This window comes from Lycorma delicatula, chromosome 4, assembly GCF_047948215.1.
Source record: "Lycorma delicatula isolate Av1 chromosome 4, ASM4794821v1, whole genome shotgun sequence".
In the NCBI taxonomy this organism is placed as follows: Eukaryota; Metazoa; Arthropoda; class Insecta; order Hemiptera; family Fulgoridae; genus Lycorma; species Lycorma delicatula.
Genome location: NC_134458.1, coordinates 55,679,079 through 55,700,077, shown reverse-complemented (window position 1 = coordinate 55,700,077; position 20,999 = coordinate 55,679,079). Strand labels below are relative to the sequence as shown.

The window sequence follows — 20,999 nt, the reverse complement described above, 5'->3', positions numbered from 1 at the left end:
TAAGATACTGTTTTAATGAGTTACTGTAATTATCTGAAAGATATTCTCCTTACAACTGCTAAATAAATGTTTGAACTACACAAAAGATAAAGAAGTTATAAAATATAATTTAGCTACAAGACTACAGTCAGCTAAAAAATAACATTCAGTTGTCATTCGATGAAAAATTTTAAATACTTATACCTGATTCATCACAATAGTAAAACAATAAGTATTTTATCTTTAATAATATCAGGCAGCTAAAACCTGGCAACAGGTTATATGCAACAGGATTTTTTTTTCACCTTTGCTAATAACCATTTTAAAAATATAATTGTAATATTTTCATTGCCACGGTTATGGAAAAACATTGGCACCTAAAAATTGCTCTTGAAAATTCTCACTTTCAAATAAAATTTGCCAAAAAAGTAAAACTATTAAGGTTTTTTATACAATTTTATAGCCTTGTTATTTTCATTTCATGTATGTAAAATGTGGTAATCATTAATGTTGAAATATAATGTAATTTTTAGAATTTATATAAGTGAAATGCTTTTCATTTTTAGGGATCCCTCGTTTGTAAAAAAACCCATTTCTTGGTCTATCATCAGGCCATTGCACCTGATTTTGATTTTGACTTTATTATTGTAAAAATATCAAAAGAAAATATAATAAAATTTTTAAATATAATCAAAAGAAAATAAAATCCATTTGTATTTAATTTTAAAGATCCTTGTGAAAATAGAAATTAAATTGAAGGTAAAATCTAGATACTTTAATTCAAGACTATATTCTAAGAATGAATTCTATTTACATTAATAATAATAAGTAGCAATAGGCACCAGTAACATTTTTAAGAAATTATTTATTTACTGCGCATTAATAAAAATATATATTGCACAATCCAAAAAATCTATGCTAGAGTTCACATGAAGATAGTTTCTATTGAATGAACAAACTATTTTGTGAAAAATTCTAATGAAGTGATTGAAAACAAAAGGCCAGAATAAAAGATTCAGCAATATTCTCAAAGTGGTCTTTTAAAATAATCCATACAATTTTACACCTCTAGTTTCAATAAAACATCATAAATACTTTTTTATTTTTACTTTAATAATCATATGAATATCTAAATATTTAATGACAAGATTTACATAAATCACTACCTAGTACTGTAGTCAGGTAGTGGTGCACCATCACGCTTCCAAACCAATGTCATAGGAGTATCACCTTTAGCTTCACAGTGAAGATTTGCTGTACCACTGCTGTGTATGCGTTCCTTCAGCACAGGAGAAATAAATCGAGGAAGAGCTAAACATAAATTTTATGAAATGGAAATATAACAAAAAGATTCTGAAATAACTTTTTAACTCTTTAACTACTTTAATAAGTGGGAAACATATTTCTAGATTACATGAAAAGAGAGAGAGATTACATATTAATAAAATCAGCATAGATTTTGAGTATTTTTTTAAACATTAAAAAATTAAAAATACATTCATAATAGATCAGACTTACTGATTATATAAATTATAAAATTAATCAAAGGTTTAGTTATAAAATTATCAGTATTAAATGCAGAAAATAATAATTAGGCAATTTTCTTACCATTAACAGAAAGAGTAATTACGGCACTTATACTAGCACCAATACCATTAAAAGCTTCACATAAATATGAACCCTCATCAGCTTCAGTAGCAGCAGCTATTGTAAATGTTCCATTTCTGTAGAGAATTGGGCCAAACTGGCCACTCTGGTTTTCTGAAAAAAATGAGCATTATATTAAAATAACAATTACTATTTCAGCAGAACAAAAGAGTAAAAATTATGTTATATATGAATTTGAACGTATCGACATGGAATAAGCATATACTGATAAAATATTTATATGTATAAATTAATGTACTAATATATTGGTACAAATATTAATAAATTAACAAGATAATTGCATCATAGCAGCAAAATATACTTATTTACTTTTATTTTTAATGCGACAGAAAATAGATAAACTAAATTCAATGTCACTGAAATTCAGTGTAGCAGTTATAGAAGTTTGATTACCAGGGGCAAAATACACTGGTTGCAGCCAAAAGTTTTAGATCAGCTTTGTTTTCTGGAAGATGGGTGTATCAGTTCAAACGTTTTGTAGGAGCTGAGTCAATGGTAGATTAATGTCAGCTACTTTTTTCTGAACCTAAAAGAAATTAAACCTTAATATCTGATTAAGTGATGAACCATAGTATATCTGATAAGTGATATCATAATAAACAACATTAATAAAATGCCAGTTGTTATAGATGAAGTATTTTGTCTAGATTTATGGATTTGGTGAAAAATACAAGATTAAAATGTTTGGGGAAAGCATACAATTTATACAGTAAAAACAATAGGAGTGGTTATAAGCTTTCTAGGAAAATAAGAATATAAAATAATATATGCTAATAACTGCAAGATAATATTTCCATCAAAATAAAACACTAGTAAAGAAAATTTAATATTTGTTCCACAAGCACCATTATGTTTTTTTTTTTTTAGTGTTGGCTGAATATAAATATTATTGCTATAAGGAAAAATAAGATTTTCTGTTTATACATTTTGGCTGTAAAAAAAACCCAGCAAAACATTTTATGCCAGAAATTGAGATGGTAAAGATACTTTTATTGTTTAATATTTTAATTTAATTTCCACAAAACTTTAATGAAGGAGAAATTTTCTCTGTGAAAGTACAAAACATGGAGGTAAAAATAAACCATTAAGTGGAGAAATGAATTTTTATAAGTAGTATACAACATTATATGTAAATAACCAATATAAAATGTACAATTAAAATTTACAAATATATTTTGTTTGTCATAAAGTCTATTTCCTCAAGTTCCTAACTAAGTTACACTTAACTCAAAATACTTACATGACCAAGGTTTGTCTCATATTAATTAGGTAGCTATGCTCTTTACATGAAACTAAAGAGACCAAACAGACAATTGCAGTGATATAAAAATTGCATTTTTATTATATTTTTCTTTATGGATACATTTTTTCTAGTGTTTATTTTTGTGCTAATTACTGATCTATAGTTAGAATTTATTTTATCACTCTTAGTTTGAAATAAATGGAACATTAAACATCTATTTAAAAAAAAAATGTTAATAATGTTAAATGGTTTAATATATTTTCATAAAACTTTCTAACTGATGCTCTTCTTTTGTAGTTAGCTTTTAATATATGTCAAATTATTTTTCACCAGTAATCTGCTGGTGTTTTGGTGTTCCATTTAGCTTTGTAATGGTTTTCCATCAATAAAATATCTTAGTGGAACATTCATGAGTTACTTCTAGGTGAGATGGAAAGGGTTGAGACAAATATAAGTAATTAACTTTTAGTGACATATTACATCCCATTGTTCTGCATGAATTAATAACGTAATCTACAAAATCCGGATAATTGAAATCAGTTCTTTAAGGTGTGGATAAATTCTTCATGATTTACAAAGTTACATCCATGGATGGTCAATTGCTATAACAGCAATTAAAAAAAAATAGGAAATAAAAAACAAAATTTGAAATTAAAAAAATAAGGCTAAAATAATACGAAATTTCTCTTTCATCAGTATTTTGTGGAAATTAAATTAAAATATTAATGTTGGAGCAGATAGATGAGACTTAATAACAGTAAAGAGATTCTTGAACTACATAAATCACAACATGATTTAAATCAAAATGTTATGGTTGTTAAAATCTGTACGGAGTGCCATCATTAAATTTGCCAACTCAGGTGCAGTGGTGCTGCATATACCTTCAAAGTTTTCACTCATGTTGGGTACCAATTGTTGCTGGAGGGTTAGTTGGTATCTTGAGTATTGTTGACACTGTAAAGGGCTATTTAGTATGTTGGTTGTTGGAGTAATCAGCAATGATGGCTGAGTAAATGGATAGTTTGTGAAAAGAGCTGTTTGGTTTATGAACATCTGCACTTGATGGTTCTGACAGCTGGGCTAACTCAGATGTTTCCCTTGAGTCAGTTGTTAAATGAACTATGTCAATTTGCAGTGAGGAGGTTAGACTTGAAAGCCAACTGGATTATAGGGATTCAACCTTAAAATGGTTCTTGAAAAGAATCATTTGTGCATACAAGCAGATGATAAAAATCACTACATAGTTGACAATGGGGAGTCCCCTTTGTTGAGCATCTGGTCTATTGTCTTTAAGCGGGAGGATTGTTAAGAAATCAGAAGGAATAAAGAAATTGTGGAGAGGGTAAACGTAGAGGGTGAAATAAAGTAGGTAGTTGATAAAGAAAATAAACTTGGTAGAGAAGGAGGGGGAATCAGATGGAGGAAATGAATGGTATACATAGATGATAGGTAGTTATGATACAGTGTAGGTGGTATGCTACTGGAACGGGATGAGCAATGAAAAAATTACCAGGACCAGATAGATACCGGATAAAATTTCATTATATCTCATAAGAGAAGCAGGTTCAGTTGAAGTGGACTGGTTATACTGAACTTTCAGTAGCGTATGGAAAAGAAAACTAATCCTGATAACTGGAAGAGAAGTGATAATTTCCTGTTTAAAAAGGGCAATGAAAACAATGTAAAAATTATAAGAGCACACACTGGTGCTGTGGTCTGGTACTGTTAAATATTCTGTTCATTATTTTTTAAAGAAAATGAACTGATAGGTGAAACTGTAAGGGAGAAAAATATTAAAATAATGATTTTGATGATATGATAATAAAGACCTCCAAAGCCAGCTTAATGTTGGGATGATGTTATGAAAAATAAAAAGTTAAAATAGATAAAGAAAACAGTAAAATGACAGTTTTTTGAAGAGATAGGGAAGCAGGGAGATATTGTGCTGGATGGACAACCTTTGGGAGTGGTTAGATGTTTTAAATACTTGGGAAATGAGATTTTTTTGACAAATCAGAGAGATGGAATATGACATAAAGGGTCTGGAATAAAACTAAGATTAATAGGGAAATTGAGAAGTTAAATGGTTTCCTGTTGTCTTCTTCAATGAGAAAAATACATATTTACATATCAGTATGTCAAGTTCACCAAATGTAGGTAATATTCAGCCCTATGAGTGATACAGAATGAATGTTCATTTTGTTGATCACAAGAACTGGCTGTAGAGTGAATAACATTACTCTCAGAGAAAGAAGCTGACTAATACCCACTGCATCTCAGGGGCTTTATGTGTGGCAAAACTACAACAATGATTGCAACAGATAGTGTAAAGCAACATATTTATGTACTCCGTTTTACAGATAAACAAAGTAATGCTAAAGAAGGCAAATAGGCTGTCAGAAACATCAAAGGACAGACTAAATATAGATATGGCAAAAATTTTCAAACATTTTTTTTGTACTTTAATACTATTATTATTTTACTGATTTTCATATTGATTTTTTATTACACACACTGCTTTAACTTAACATTCAACACAGTATTGCTCTGGCAAATGGTATTAATAAATATTTTGACAACTAGGATGGTCTATTATTCAAATTGACTGGAAGTGTGTAATATTTATACCTTTTGCTTTCCTCCAGTTATGTTGTGGTACTGGATATCCATTAGCTTGACACTGTAAAGTAACCGGATGCCCTGCAATTACACTCATATCTTTTGGCTCTGTCACCCACTCTGGTGGAACTGTAATTATGTACAAATAACTGCATATTATTAAAATTCATGAAAAACATTTTAAATATTAGTTTATTTTTAATTAGTTACATTTTAAGTAGTCAGAACTTGTTGAATACAAATTCAACTCTTTAAAAAGGAATATCTTTTTATTTTTTTAAGTGTAGTGAAGACAAATTATTTTTTGTTTATTCCAATGAAGTCAGCATAGCTATTAATGTTTCATTCTATCTCTTACCTTACTTTTTGGAATTTATCAATCTGCAACAACCACACAAATTACTAAAACATATCTGGGTATAAAACCATTATTTTAAACATACTTTTTTTAATAATGATAATAATAAAAATCATAATTTTTGTAAGGTGTATTTTACACCAACTGGTTGGATAGTTAGTGTAATTTGATTCCTGGCAAGAAATCAAACTACCTATAATTTCACTTTTTTACTTATCAGCCATCTCATCTTCCTTGTTAAAATACATGTGCAGAATATACAAGGATGTAAAAATAGTAATAAAAATAGACAATTTTATATAATGGAAATATGTTTATATGTATACACTTAAAATTATTAAGAATGAAATTCTTAATAATCTACTTTCTTCTAAGCTCTATATCACAACAGTAATAAATGTTATTTAATTTAAATTATAAATACAAACTTTTTGTTGAGATGAATTAAAATTATTTTCTTCCTAATATTATTTAAGCAACATGTTTGCTACTAACAGATTATGATAATGTCTTAGGATTTTTATTTATTAAAATGCTAAAGAAGGCAGAAACATCAAAGGACAAACTGAATATAGATTTGGTAAAAATCTCCAAATATTTTGTAATCAATTATTTTATTTTATTGATTTTTATGTTAAATAATAAATTAAAAATTAATTTATCAATTTGTACCAGGACTCTGATAAAACTTCAAGGTAAGAGATCTGAAAAACCCTCAGACAGAGAAATGTAACTGATGAATTTATTGGTTGTAATCACCCAAAGTCTATGTTATGAGAAGTACAAATTATGTTGAAGTAATTTAATACATTTCTTCACAAATTACACATGTCAGCATCTGTAGGTAGAAAATGTTAATCACTTTTCAAGAACTTCAGCCAGGGTGTTCTTTAATCTATTTTTCTTATCACAATTTTAAATTTTATTATTAAAAAAAGTAACAGAGAATTAAGAAATTCTACATAGGCCACAATATCTTGAAGCTATAGTATTTAATAGAGACAGCATCAATGATGTAATAATTATGGCCAGTAGTGAAGAAAATTTGTAAAATAGTTAGAAGGTTTAGTAGAAATAAAGAGGTACTTAAATTTAAAAAAAAAGATTCAAGATGAAAGCAATAATCTTTGGCAAAGGACTGTCACATAGAATATGAAGTTCAGGGCTTTCCAGTTGAACAAGTTGCCCTAGTGAAAAATTTAGAAGATATTTTGCAGCAAGATGGAAAAATAACTAATGAATTAAATAACAGATTTTTTGCTAATTATCAGCTTTTTAATGCTTCAAAAATTGGGTTTATTGAGAAGAAAGGTTTTAAAATCACAAAACTGGCAGTTTGCTGTTAGTCTACCTATATATCTGTCCTTATATATATTTGTAATTTCTGAATTTGACAAAAATGCATGTCGTTCGGATAAGTCCTAGAAATGCATTATCTGTGGAGACAAGAGATTAAGACCCGATTTATACCTGACTATATTTATAATCAGGGTATAAGGAACACTCTTGAAAGAGGTACTACTAAGAAGTAAAATAAAAAGTACTCAATTGTGTTGGTTTGAATTAATAGTGAAAGACTTCATTGTAATGATTTCTGTCATAAAAACTCAACCGCAGTAGTAATTATGAAATAAATAAAGCATAGTATTAAAGATGCCTCTTATCCTGATCTGATAAAAAAAATATTTATATGATACGACTATGTAGAGTGTGATAAGATCTAAATGAGTGTTTCAATAACGTGGTTTGGGACACACTTTTAAAACTATATTGGTAAGGAAAAATTATTCAATTAAACTTAGAAGACATTATAATTAGTCTAAATGATGGTCTACTGGAAAATATATATATATTTTTTAAAAACCTATATAGATAATCTATCTTACAATACAAGACATGATGGATTTCTTATTGACAATTAGACAAGAAAAGCTGAAATAGTCATATTATGTACATCTAAAGAAGTCAGAATAGATCAGGAGTTGGTAAAAGCTAGTCAGAGGAAATAAGTCAGTATATGCTGCCTTCATAAAAGTTACACTAAATTTTGCATTTCTTTTTTAACTTAAGAAAAAACTTATTTTTTGCCCAGAAAGAACCACTTTCTCAAAAACTATAACAGATCAAATGCTCAAATTTCAGCCAATTATAAAACTTGTTATTTTACATAAAAACATAACAATTATTATTTAAAGAATTATCCTAACCTAATTTCTGTGACAGAAAATTTTGTCTAAACAGATAAAATTAAAAGTTAATATATAAAAAATGTTTTATCCTTAATAATTAATTGTAATAAAAGTGGTAAATAAATAAGATGTATCTAAATGTACTGCCAGTGTATTTCAAGACCATCTTAAATATTTAATGAAGTAGTTATTCCTAAATTGGAAATATTTTAATATTAGTTAGAAGGTCATTTAATCTCTATAAAAAAATGTAAATGCTCCATAAAAATTGTATACTATTAAAGATTTTTAACAAGAAAACCATCCTCAGGACTATAGGTAGGAGTACTTGTCATAGTTACTTGGTGTCTGTACTGCCAAAGGTTATTTGAAAGAATGATTGAATAGCTGGATGATCTTTAATGCTCACTTGCTTTTTTTATGTCTCTAGGTAGGAAACTAAAAGATGTCAACATAGAGGGTGTTGCAAAAAGTGTTTACTGGAAGAGTGTCTAAGTCATAAAATACTATTTTCAATAAAAATATTTTGAATCAGTATTTTGAATTACATGTATATTTTCAATGAACATATTGCCTATTGTGCTATCATTAACAATTAATAAAAACCACTTATAAACACACCAAAATAGCAAGCTTAATATAAATTTATGATTTATATGTAAATGCTTTTCAAATCCAGGATTTATCATCAGTTATGAAATACTACAATATTAAATTCTGGTGTTACCATCAGAATTACAAGTAATGGTAGTAATTCATTATTTGATGTTATTTTTTGTAACTGTTGGTAGCATGGATTCAAAAAGCTCATTGTACAGCTGATTAGTTTATATTAAAAAGCTCTTGGTATTTTGTTGTGTTCACAGTGGTTTTTATTAATTATATAGCAAATTATTATTATTAAATAGCAGCTTTTAAACTCTTGATTTTAATGTAAACCAACAACATCAAATCATTTTACGAGTAAAGTATTACATTTTTATATAACATGAATACATACCTTAATCAGAGAATAAGAAACACTCAGTATTACATTTTCTAGAAATATACTTGATCAACCATTTTAAACTATTTTAAGAAAACTACTGTTGTGTCAATAGAAGAAAAGTTTAATCTATGTCCTGGTATACTTAACTGGCATATCCTGACATAAACTGCTATATTAGCAGAATTTTTCTTAAATGCAAAGTAATGAAAAACATATGAAGAAGTTGACTCATAGTACTCCTTCTTGATGCACTTAAATTAATATCTTTTTTCACTTCTATCAAACATAAAGCACTTGTTATTTTTAAATTACTTAGTGAAGATGAGTGTTGTACATGTTATTCACCACACATGTGGTCATAACTGATTGTATTGGCAGCTGTAAGATGTCTACTATTCTTCAAGATTACTTTAATATAAAAATTCTAGAAATGGAAGTTGTAATACCAACTAATAATACCATGCTATAATGAAACTGATTATTTGAAATCATCACAGGATGTACTATAGTGTTAGTAAGTCTTTAAGGCAAAAATGAGAAAAAAACTATAATATATAAAAATGGCTTTATATCATAAGACCATGATATAAAACCATATTTTCTAAGACTTATGATTAAAGAATCTAAAACATGCTTCTTAGAAAAGCAAAATTATACATACACTTCCGTTGTTACACAAATTATATTTTTATTCTTTTTTTTACTAATTTCCTGAACCTACTTTTAATAAACTTTTAGTTGATGTAATCAAATCTATTATCAAAATTTGTTATAAGCTGTTTATACATTTTAATGACTAACTTAAATGGTTCCTAATTTGTTACAATTATTGATATATTTATGACACATGTTAAAAATGAATGAGTTATTCCAATAATTTCTTTGCTATTATTTTTTGAGTCCTCAGATTGGGCTCCTGATCAATTTGCAACAGTATTGATTTCAATGTGTACTGAAAATAATTTAATTTTGTTAAATACTTGTACACTTTTATGTGGCTGGTACATCAGTCTTTGAAGAATCCTTCGGTATTAAGTGAGGGAGAGATGAATTGATGACTATTCTTGAAGATTACCTTTACATAAAAATTCTAGAATTGGAAGTGATAACTACCAATTAAGAGTACCACGCTTAAATGAAATTGAATATTTGAAATCAATACTCTTAAGTATATTAATCTCAAGTATAATACACCATGCTAATTATGATAGCACTGGAAGCATCTGAGTAGGCTTGGATTTAAGCAATTTACTTATAAATGTACTTATAACTTATAACTGATTTTTCACTGAATAGCTTTTTCTGCTTGATTTTAAATATTTGATCATTTAAAAATTGATATTGCAAAATTTTATTGGCATTTAACTTTTTATGTACATTATTAATTAACCTTTTATGTAGGTAATGGTGTAGTTGATACAGCTTGATCAGAGTTAAATTAACCAACTGCCATGCTGTAATATTGGGGTTACAGCATTTTAAAAATCAGATACTTTCAAAATGATATAAGTAAATAAATATATCAGACAGTTTAAAAACTCATTAGAGACAAATAATCTCATTTGACCTGTGGTGGAAATTTTTAAGTTTGGCTTTTTAAGGGTTAAGCATTTAATAAAAAACACATTCTTCGAGTGTAATCTTATACAAGAAGTTAATTTTTGAAATAATTATTATTGAAATAATTCTTATAGTATTCATTTCTCTGTTCAAAAGATTTATTAAACATATTTCAATATAATTATTAAACAGTGTAATATTATGACACTAATAATATGTAAATGTACTTAAGAATTATGGTGAATATTAAGCTATTAATTCTTTAATGACAAACTGAGCTAAATTTATACTTAACAGCTTTCTTTACTTTTATGAATGTTGTTTAACTGCATGATGAACCATGATAACATTTTAAAATGATTAAATACTAAATGACTCCCTCAAAATAAGATAACATTTTCTTCCAAAGGTACTGTAGGGCTATTTATCAGCAATATTTTTAAGATAATACTACTAGAATACATAACTTAAATCATAACCTTAACACAAGCCTTAACAGAAGAGAATTGTTTGACAAACAACAAATATTACACTAGATCTGTCAATGGGATCAAAATTTCTCGTTTTCTACCTAAAATATTTTTACAACAAGTTGAAAACACTCACATATTATTCAATGAGGAACATGGAGAAAAAAATTTATACTGAATGGCACTGCTATGCTGATGATACTTTACTTCAATACAAAGAATTCATAAGACATTTAAACAGTTCCATTCTACCAATCTATCAACAATTTACAACCAGACACACATGTCACAGTAGAATTTGTCAATTAAATTACTTAACTTCCTTGAGTTTACCCGTATCCTAAATTTGTAACAAATATAAATTTGTCGCTTGACAACTATACCAATTATCTCAATATAATTAGAAAAAAGGAAAAAGAAAACATCTGGCACAGATCATTGATTACCCACCTACAATTATAAACAGTATATATAAAACACAGGATAAAATAAAAACATAAATTGTAACAAAAGATACATATAACTAACCAAATATCATATAAAATTACCATCATTTTCAGGAAAAAAGATTATTGTATTGCTTTAAAAAAAACAAACATCAGACAATACAAAATAAACACAATACAATATCATACAGCAAATTAACAAAAATGCATCCTGACAATTTGGTAACCCAGGAGTAAACAAATTAAACTCCAATTATCTCATTAAATATTTTATTGGACAAACTGGTTGCATATTTTTTCACCCACAGATACAAAGAATACATACTGACATTTCACTGAATAGCAAAATCAACTTTTATAAATCACTTCATAGAAACACAGTATACATACAAAATTGTTAACCACAATATGCAAATTTTCCACATAGAGGTTACAAAAACACACACTTAAACAATATACAAAAGATTAATTAAGAAGTTTATGAATGCAGTAAAATTAATAAAAATCACATATTAAATGAAAAAAAATACATATATTAAGTATATTTGGTTACGTAATCTTAATTTTACTTATCTTTGTATTTAATTAAATTAATAAACACAGTTTTTGTCACATGAGAGTATTATTGTGTTTCTACTGTAACTTTTTACATTGAATTCAGAAATGCAATCAGAATTCCATCACTTACTATTCTTGCATGACAAAATTTTTGAAGTATTGCTTTTGGAGAACTGTACATATTTTTTTTTAGGGATAATTTATGCACTGTATATAAAATAGTATTTTAAATGATTTCTAACAAGGTTGGGGTACAAACATAACATTACAAAGGCAATAGCTATATGTGCACAATTGTTCATTTCTGTAGGTTCTGATATGTTAGCACAAAGCAGTTTTCTGAGTCATACAATTAACACATTGGTATTGCTTAAATGTTTGCTATACATGCACTTACTGTAGTTTCATTCTGTTTTGTGATTTATAGTTACTGTGTCAAGTGTGTTGTTTTAGTGAATAAATATGCCAAGGAAGTGCATAAATGATCCAGATAACTACAGTTACATGTGTGGAGATTTGATGTTTAAAGAACAACAGCAAAGTTTGAATCAACTTGTTGAAAGATGTTATGAACTAAATTTTGGCTCTAAAGTTGGGATCAAGATAAGAACTGGGCCCCTCAGATCTGCTGTTCAACCTGTCTGAAACATCTGACAAACTAGGGTAGGAATAATCACATATGAGTTTTCTACACTGATGGTTTTAAGTGAACCACAAAACCAGTTGTTGTACTATTATTTCTGTATTACAAAGACAAAAGGAATAAGTTGTAAATCCAAACACACAGTGCACCCGAATTTACTGTCTGCTTGAAGCCAGGCTTCATGGTGAGGACCTACCTGAACATTGCATCCTCCATCACATCTAACTTTAGAAGATGAATTGGAATATAAGGTAGCCACTGAAGTTCGACATGAGGAGCAAGATAATCCTACTTTTGAAGCAGAGTCCTCTTCCTGTGAACTTCGTTTGATAACTCAAGTTGAATTAAATGACCTTGTTTGGGATTAGAACATGAAGAAATAGGTCAAGATTTTGGGATCTAGGCTGAATCTTCTCTACACATTCACTAAAGCGTGTTTCTTTTGTAATCATCAGGAAGAGTTTCAAGATTCATAGTCTGAAGAAAACAGTTTAGCGTACTGTAAGAAAATTTGTGCTGTCATAAATGCACTTCATCATGAACATAACTACAGAATGGAGATTGTTACACTGATTCTTTGTAAACTATTTTAAAGGCTGTCCTTTTGCACAATGGAAATAAATTCCTTCTGTGCTGTTAGCATGTGCAACATGAAAGAAACTTATGACAATATGAAAATCCTGTTGGAAAAAATTCAGTACAAGTACTGTTGGACTGTATATTGCAATTTAAAAGTTATTGCATTATTGGCTATTAATGGGTTTGAGGCTCAGCTACATTAAATTTTGTGTGAATGGGGACAGCAGGGAGAAGACAAATAATTATATTAGGAAGGAATAATTATATTAGGAAAGCATGAAGCTCTTACGCCTGGAGAAGAAATGTTATATATCTCCCACTAGTTAACTTGAAAATGATTCTTCTACCTCCTGTCCATATAAAATTAGGGCTTTTCAAAAACTTTGTTAAGGTGATGCATAAAAATGATACTGGAATTCATTAGTTGAAAGAAAAATTTCCTTGTGTTAGTTGTGCTAAAATCAAAGAAAGAAGTTTTGTGAGTCCCCAAATAAGAAATGTGATTACAGATGGACAGTTCGAAGAACTGTTAAGCCAAGTTGAAAATTCAATGTGGAGGTCATTTAAAAGTATTTTGCAAAACATTTTAGGAAATCATAAATCTCCTAACTACTGTTACACTATGAGTGAGTTATTACAGTCATACAAACATATGGGGTGTAATATGTTCTTAAAACTTCATTTCTTGGGTTCACACCTGACTTCTTTCCATACAATCTTGACATTATCAGTGACAAGCATGGGGAATGCTTTTACCAGTAAATCTCAGTCATTGAACATAGATATCAGTAACAATGGAGTGCATGAGTGCTTGTAGATTATTGTAGAATGCTAAAGAGGGATGTTCCAGATGCCAAAGACAAAAGGAAAAGAACAACCATGAGTTAGTTAAGTTGAATACTACCCTGTGTGCATGTAATTTTTACACTTCTTTCAAAATTTACCTATAGATTTTAAAAAGAAATGATGGGTGGTGGAGGAAATCTATTAAAATATTTGAATTCAGTTTGGAAATTTCTCTATTATGATCACATATTTTGTTATTTGTGCCAAAAAAAAGTTTAATTTTGTTCCTCAGCGTTATTACTTGTCTCATATTTAACGTTCTTAATTTAGTGGAAGAGCGATTGAAGTAGCCATTAAATAAAAATTTGGTTCAACTTGTAGTTAAAAAAATATAATAATTAGCACATTTTTAATAATAAAATTATAATGGTTTAATAACTCTCATGGAGCAAGGAAAGTATTGTATGTCAGTATGCATGCATTTTACAGCTGTTCTTCAACATGCTTCGCTGAAAATAACTGAAGCCTATCTCTTGCTGAAAATCACATTTTGACACAATTTACATATAGAATATTAATCTTTTCATAAGTTCATAAAAATAGAGACCAAGCATTAATAAGCATTATTGATATGTAATTAAACATGTGTTCAAAATTGCAATAGAAAATACAAAACACACAAAATGAAAAAGTGAAAAAAGATAAATTTATATTGCAATATTTATATATAAACATACTTATTGTTAATTAAATATCAGACAACTAAACTACTAATTAAGACTAAAACCTAAGGAAAAATAAAAAAAAAACATTTTAAAGACGATTAATTTATTTTAACACATTACATAACTAAAAAGTGCTGTAAAGTTTTTGAAAGTGTGTATCGGCAATAAAAAAACTGCTTACTGACATAATATATCAGAAATAAATGGAGAATTAAAGAAAGAGAAAGAAAAAGAATCATGCGATTCAGTTATTTTTTATTATTAATTACTACATTGAAATAAAAAAGCTACGAGCACACAGAACAAATATAAACACAAATGCAGAAGAAATATTCTAAAATTTTTGGAATAAAATACATGAAATCATCTAAGATAATATTGAGACACACAACAAAACTGTTCTATGCTTCTTTGTTTTAGATAACATAATATTTTTTTTACAAATAACATAAATATGCTGAAGAATATAAGTAAACAGATAACACTGATGGAATATATTTACAGAATAATATTAAGTAAGAAATGTAGTGTTTTGAATTCAATAATTACTGTTAGAAAAAAGAAAAACAAAAATAATTTCATCAGTTTTGTTAGGGAAATATGATGTTTATAACTTTTTTACTGTAGAACTAATGACAAGTTCATTGATGCTAAGATCAAAATTTTAAACATAACTAAAAGAATGATTACAAACACAAAGATTTATAACCCGGTTTAACTTCAATATAAGCAATTTTTTTTTATACTGGAGTGTGGCAATATATACTTTCTTTGTTTTTCATGAGAATGTGTGAGGGAAAACAGTTGTCGAAGAGCAGTCAGTATAGTTGCTACTATTATCAATTATTAAAGAGCAACAACAATAAACAGGTTGAAAGATAAAAACACAGACACTCATTATTTATGTGAAAGATAAAGACAGACGCAGCAGAATATGTAGCAGATAACAACAGTATGATGTCAAAACCAATCCACTCCTCATGTTGACAAAATAAATTGAGATAGATGTAACAACTATTCTAAAGCCTGCACATTTTTATGCAAAACAAAGATTAATATGAGTTAGTGAAGAGTATTTAAAATTATGGTCAGAATAACTTGTAATTAATTTGTGTTAAGTGGTATTTTATACAAATATACAAATATTTAGCAAAACGTGACAAATTTAGTACAGATTACTTTATTATATTAATTAGTATGAAATGAATAAATATAATAAAAAGGTGAAAATCCTGTGCATTAATTTTCCTGTTTCCAGGCTGTAAGAATTTACAACCAGCATTCTGTTATCTAATTTCTATCATTTAAGCACATTTTTATCAAATTTAATTCAAATTATTATTTAAATAATCCTCATTCTGAAAACAGGGAAATAGACAAGGTTATACGGCCAAAAGCCAATGAAACATACAAAGTATAAAAAATCTTTTTTTTTTTTAAATTATGTTTTAAACCAGCTAATCGATAATTATTCTAGTTAAAAATGAAAAGTTGATTTATATGAAAAAGAAGATTTTATTATATATATATATATATATATATATATGTAGACAATGAACAGATTAAAAAAATATTATAGAAAGGACAAATATAAAAGAAAAAAAAAACAGAATAAGTTAAAATACAGATCAAAATCTGGAATCAAACCTTATGGTAAATGACAAAGTGGTACTTTAGTAACATTAAAAAAATATAAAAATTAAACAGGCTGTAATAAATAATTAGACAAAAATATTAGTTGCCTACATTAAATAAACAGTTATAATTTGTTTGTATTAAATAAAATAATTATAAAGTCGACAGAAAAATATTGTAAACAATATAAGGAATGGAGAGATATGCAATTTGTTCAACAAATTCTTTTTCCCGCAGTATTTACAGTTGATTATAATTTCATTAGTTATATGGTAACTTGGTAAAATATTCCGGAGGTAAAATAGTCCCCCGTTCGGATCTCCGGGTGGGGACTACTAAGGAAGGGGTCACCAGAAAATTAAAAAATAACATTCTACGAGTCGGAGTGTGGAATGTTAGAAGCTTGAAAAAGGTTGGTAGGCTAGAAAATTTAAAAAGGGAAATGGGTAGGACAAATGTGGATATAGTAGGAATTAGTGAGGTTCGGTGGGAAGAGGAAGGCGACTTTTGGTCAGGTGATTTTAGAGTAATTAACTCAGCGTCAAATAATGGGCAGGCAGGAGTAGGTTTCGTGATGAACAAGAAGATAGGGAGGAGAGTGGAGTATTTCAAAACGCATAGCGATAGAATCATTGTAATAAGGATAAAATCAAAACCTAAACTGACAACGATTGTTAACGTCTATATGCCTACAAGCGCCCATGATGATGATGAGGTAGAGTGTGTATACGAAGAGATTGATGAAGCAATTAAACACGTAAAAGGAGATGAAAATTTAATAATAGTTGGAGATTGGAATGCAAGCATTGGAAAAGGCAAGGAAGGAAATATAGTGGGTGAATACGGGCTGGGCAAAAGGAATGAAAGAGGGGACCGACTTATAGAATTTTGCACAAAGTATAATTTAGTAATTGCCAACATCCAATTTAAAAATCATAATAGAAGAATATACACTTGGAAAAAGCCAGGCGATACTGGAAGGTATCAGATAGATTATATCATGGTTAAGCAAAGATTTAGAAATCAACTCGTTGACTGCAAAACTTACCCTGGAGCAGACATTGATAGCGACCATAATTTGGTGATAATGAAATGTAGATTGGGGTTTAAAAACCTGAAGAAAAGGTGTCAGATGAATCGGTGGAATTTAGAGAAGCTTGAGAAAGAGGAGGTAAAGAAGATTTTTGAGGAGGACATCGCAAGAGGTCTGAGTAAAAAAGATAAGGTAGAAAATGTAGAAGAAGAATGGGAGAATGTTAAAAAGGAAATTCTTAAATCAGCAGAAGCAAACTTAGGCGGAATAAAGAGAACCGGTAGAAAACCTTGGGTTTCAGACGATATATTGCAGCTGATGGATGAACGTAGAAAATATAAGAATGCTAGTGATGAAGAAAGTAAAAGGAACTATCGGAAATTAAGAAATGCTATAAACAGGAAGTGCAAACTGGTGAAAGAAGAGTGGATTAAAGAAAAGTGTTCAGAAGTGGAAAGAGAAATGAACATTGGTAAAATAGACGGAGCATACAGGAAAGTTAAGGAAAATTTTGGGGTACATAAATTAAAATCTAATAATGTGTTAAACAAAGATGGTACACCAATATATACTACGAAAGGTAAAGTCGATAGATGGGTGGAATATATTGAAGAGTTATACGGAGGAAATGAATTAGAAAATGGTGTTATAGAGGAAGAAGAGGAAGTTGAGGAGGATGAAATGGGAGAAACAATACTGAGATCTGAATTTAAGAGAGCATTAAAAGATTTAAATGGCAGAAAGGCTCCTGGAATAGACGGAATACCTGTAGAATTACTGCGCAGTGCAGGTGAGGAAGCGATTGATAGATTATACAAACTGGTGTGTAATATTTATGAAAATGGGGAATTTCCATCAGACTTCAAAAAAAGTGTTATAGTTATGATACCAAAGAAAGCAGGGGCAGATAAATGTGAAGAATACAGAACAATTAGTTTAACTAGTCATGCATCAAAAATCTTAACTAGAATTTTATACAGAAGAATTGAGAGGAGAGTGGAAGAAGTGTTAGGAGAAGACCAATTTGGTTTCAGGAAAAGTATAGGGACAAGGGAAGCAATTTTAGGCCTCAGATTAATAGTAGAAGGAAGATTAAAGAAAAACAAACCAACATACTTGGCATTTATAGACCTAGAAAAGGCTTTCGATAACATAGACTGGAATAAAATGTTCAGCATTTTAAAAAAATTAGGGTTCAAATACAGAGATAGAAGAACAATTGCTAACATGTACAGGAACCAAACAGCAACAATAACAATTGAAGAACATAAGAAAGAAGCCCTAATAAGAAAGGGAGTCCGACAAGGATGTTCCCTATCTCCGTTACTTTTTAATCTTTACATGGAACTAGCAGTTAATGATGTTAAAGAACAATTTAGATTCGGAGTAACAGTACAAGGTGAAAAGATAAAGATGCTACGATTTGCTGAAGATATAGTAATTCTAGCCGAGAGTAAAAAGGATTTAGGAGAAACAATGAACGGCATAGATGAAGTCCTACGCAAGAACTATCACATGAAAATAAACAAGAACAAAACAAAAGTAATGAAATGTAGTAAAAATAACAAAGATGGACCGCTGAATGTGAAAATAGGAGGAGAAAAGATTATGGAGGTAGAAGAATTTTGTTATTTGGGAAGTAAAATTACTAAAGATGGACGAAGCAGGAGCGATATAAAATGCCGAATAGCACAAGCTAAACTAGCCTTCAGTAAGAAATATAATTTGTTTACATCAAAAATTAATTTAAATGTCAGGAAAAGATTTTTGAAAGTGTATGTTTGGAGTGTCGCTTTATATGGAAGTGAAACTTGGACAATCGGAGTATCTGAGAAGAAAAGATTAGAAATGTGGTGCTATAGGAGAATGTTAAAAATCAGATGGGTGGATAAAGTGACAAATGAAGAGGTATTGCGGCAAATAGATGAAGAAAGAAGCATTTGGAAAAATATAGTTAAAAGAAGAGACAGACTTATAGGCCACATACTAAGGCATCCTGGAATAGTCGCTTTAATATTGGAAGGACAGGTAGAAGGGAAAAATTGTGTAGGCAGGCCACGTTTGGAGTATGTAAAACAAATTGTTGGGGATGTAGGATGTAGAGGGTATACTGAAATGAAACGACTAGCACTAGATAGGGAATTTTGGAGAGCTGCATCAAACCAGTCAAATGACTGAAGACAAAAAAAAAATAGTTATATGAAAAACTAATGAAAAACTAATTTTTAGTTATACTAAAAACAAATTGTTAGGGATGTAGGATGTAGAGGGTATACTGAAATGAAACGACTAGCACTAGATAGGGAATCTTGGAAGCTGCATCAAACCAGTCAAATGACTGAAGACAAAAAAAAAAAAGTATGAAAAACTAGAAGGTTGCAGCTTATGAAAATTATACTACATATAACAAAATGTAAAAAAATGAATTTGTTTAAGGAAATAGTTTATTCTACAGCTATGGACTAAAACTGAACTATGGAATGAAAGGAAGTAGAAGGAAATTCTACTACAGTTGAATAATGCAGAAAATGGGTTAAAAAATGAAATCTACATCATTTGCCTCTACCAAGCCAAATAAGGCTGATTAATTCACTTATTCATAATAAATCCCATAAACTATCCATTTTAAAGTAGTTTACTAGTTTACTAAATGATATGGAAAAACTAATTACTTCTGTCTTATGTCACTTTTACATAATTTTTTTTTTAAGGTAGCTCAAATAAATTTGTGGATGGAGTTGAAACATTAAATAAAAGAATGAAATAATTTTAGAAATACTCCCCTCTAAAAGTCACTAAAAGGAAAATTGAATCTCAAATTTTACTAAATTTCTATTAAGATTTACATAGATGACATAAATGAAGCTGTTATTAAGCAGCACATAAATAATCTTACATTTTGAAGGTGTTGAATATAATGTACAATGTTATTTGAACCTAATGTAGATACAGTTTATAGAATACTTATATTTTATTATCTCTTAAATATGAAATTACATCCATGTGAAATTGTAATCTATGTTTTTATATAAGTGTAATTACCACTAACGGAGAGTACAGCTGTGTGTGTGACAATGCGTGCAGGATTGCTTGCAACACAAGTATAATTGCCAGAGTCACTGCGACCAACACTTGATATCTTTAAGATGCTTGAATACAGATCAAAACGGATGATATCGATTACTCCTGGCATGCTTATCAGTGGAGCCCCATCTTTAAGCCAAGTAAGATTCAGCGGCAAATCTCCTCGGTGAACGTTGCAGGCCACTTGGGCACGAGAGCCTTCAGCCAGTGCAGGAAAAATGAAAGGCGCAATTTCAGGTGGAACTGAAAATTGAACATGCAGTGCTACTTTAAGGAAATAAAACAAATTGTGAAATTTCATTCCCTGTACTCAAATAAGTAATGTGCAGTGACACATCAAAAACTGAAATGCAAATGTGTATATTTGTGCAGAACAGTGCTGAAGATAAATGAGGGCAAGAAAAACATTTTCAGTATAAGTTAATGAATATAAACA

At 29.1% G+C, this 20,999-nt stretch overlaps 1 protein-coding gene across 1 annotated transcript in view; it reads right to left on the bottom strand.

Moving 5' to 3' along the window:
* The window catches only part of LOC142322618 (cell adhesion molecule Dscam1-like), a 67,756-nt gene that overhangs the window by 19,187 nt on the left and 27,570 nt on the right, over positions 1 to 20,999 (bottom strand). Inside the window, exons 6-9 of the mRNA XM_075361694.1 lie at positions 20,522 to 20,806; positions 5,519 to 5,638; positions 1,588 to 1,740; positions 1,146 to 1,290 (exon numbers count right to left, since the gene is read on the bottom strand). Coding sequence (XP_075217809.1) covers positions 1,146 to 1,290; positions 1,588 to 1,740; positions 5,519 to 5,638; positions 20,522 to 20,806 — 703 coding nt within the window. The remainder of the gene's footprint in view (positions 1 to 1,145; positions 1,291 to 1,587; positions 1,741 to 5,518; positions 5,639 to 20,521; positions 20,807 to 20,999) is intronic.